At 56.4% G+C, this 1,689-nt stretch overlaps 1 protein-coding gene across 1 annotated transcript, besides 1 other annotated feature; it reads left to right on the top strand.

Moving 5' to 3' along the window:
- On the top strand, positions 1 to 1,507 carry Tco025E_07084 (uncharacterized protein; the record flags this gene model as incomplete). The annotated part of the gene is made up of 1 exon (XM_029373951.1): positions 1 to 1,507. A coding segment is annotated over one exon (1,507 nt), but the record flags the coding sequence as incomplete, so codon positions are not given.
- Positions 1,508 to 1,630: 123 nt separating this feature from the next.
- Positions 1,631 to 1,659: a microsatellite.
- The last annotated feature ends 30 nt before the right edge of the window (positions 1,660 to 1,689 follow it).

The raw sequence follows: 1,689 nt of genomic DNA on the forward strand, positions 1-1,689 counted from the left end.
CGCGGCGGTGGGGGTGGGGGGGGTGGGGTGGGGGGCAGAAGCGATGGGCGACAATTTAGTTGCGTCCTCCTCCGCCCAGCTTGTGGCGACGGTGCGTCACGAAAACATACAGCTGCAGAAGCAGTTGGCGGAGGCCTGTCACGAAAACCGCACGCTGCGGAAGCAGCTGTACCACCTGAGCGCCCTCCTCGACATCGCGGTCAGCAAACTGGCATCGAAGGGCATTACCCTTGAGACCCCAGTGGGCATTCGCGAGCTGCGCGAGGCCGTCTCGCGCCGCGACTTTGTCGACACAACCGCGGGTGTCATGGACGCCAACGATCTGGGCTATGAAACCGCAACGACGAAGAGCTCCTCCAACCGCCGCTTTCAACTTCGCCGGGAGCTGCGGGAGCATACGAAGCCTGTGCAGTGTGCGGCCTTTGCCCCCGGCGAGCGACCCATCCTTGCCACGGGTGGGCTTGACTGCCACTTGATGCTGCACAATTTTTTGACAGGAGAGAGGTTGTGCGACGTCAAGGGGCACGAGCAAAACGTCGCAGATGTGGCATGGTTTGAGGGAAGTGGCAATCTCCTGTCGGCCTCGTTTGACGGCACTGTGAAGGTCTGGGACGCGCGTCAAGGAAGCAGCTCCCTGTCTCGCGTCTATGAATTTACGACGACTGGATTTGTCTTGGCGGCGGTCCCGCTGGACAAGGCTTTTGTGTTTGCATGCACCGATTCAAAGAAACGCACCTCTATAGTAGACTTGCGGGTGCAGAAGCCCATTTCGTGGGAGCACGAGGTGCGCGCCAATGCGTTGACCTTTAGCAGTTTCAAAACAAATCTAATTACCGGCCACAACGATGGGACGATGGCAGTGTGGGATCTTCGTAAGATTGGCCTCGCTCTCTCTTCGACCTCTTCGATGGAAGGAGAGCCAACGGCGAGCGATGCGCCAGCAACTTCCTCCGCGGCGTTTGAAGCGTCTCCCACCGTGTCCGTCCCACCTATTACTGTGATTGAAAACGAGCCGTCGCGGAGTGCCATTACTTATCTGGGCTACTATCATAACAGGGATGACTCTAAGCGACTCGTTGTGGTGTCCGCTGACAACATGGTACGTTTGTACCGGCAGGCGGCTCTAAGCACCTCCTCTAGTGGCGCCATTTCACTTCGAAATATTGTCGGAGGAGTGCCAACCCGCGGGTTTACGGTGCGTGCGGCATTTTGGAAGGGTGTGAAGAAGAAGACGAACGTCTCTGCCTTTTTCGACGACGGTGAGCGGGAAAATGATCCACAGTCACGTCGTTTGACGGAATGCGATCTCGTGGTGACGCCCGGGGCAGAGAACACGGCATGCGTCTACGACGTGACGGAAGAGGGCAATACCGTGCTTCTAGAGAAACTTGAGGGTCATCGGGGACGCGTTGTCGGCGCCGCGGCTCACCATGGGGACACTCGGCCCATCATTGCCACCTACAGCGCTGATAATACCGTGAAGATGTGGGTCCCGGTGAAGACCTAGAGGAAGGGAGTAGACCCGTGCACCGCCTCGCATGTGAACCCCAAGAATAAAACAAAGAAAAGGAAAGCCATACATGTATCTATTTGTCCATATTGAATAAGTGTGGCAAACGTGCGTTATTATTTATTGTTGTTGTTGTTGTTGTTTTTTTGCCATTTCCTGCCGGACTCTGAAGAGAGGTG

This window comes from Trypanosoma conorhini (genome assembly GCF_003719485.1).
Source record: "Trypanosoma conorhini strain 025E chromosome Unknown Tco_14.4_contig_00521, whole genome shotgun sequence".
NCBI lineage: Eukaryota > Euglenozoa > Kinetoplastea > Trypanosomatida > Trypanosomatidae > Trypanosoma > Trypanosoma conorhini.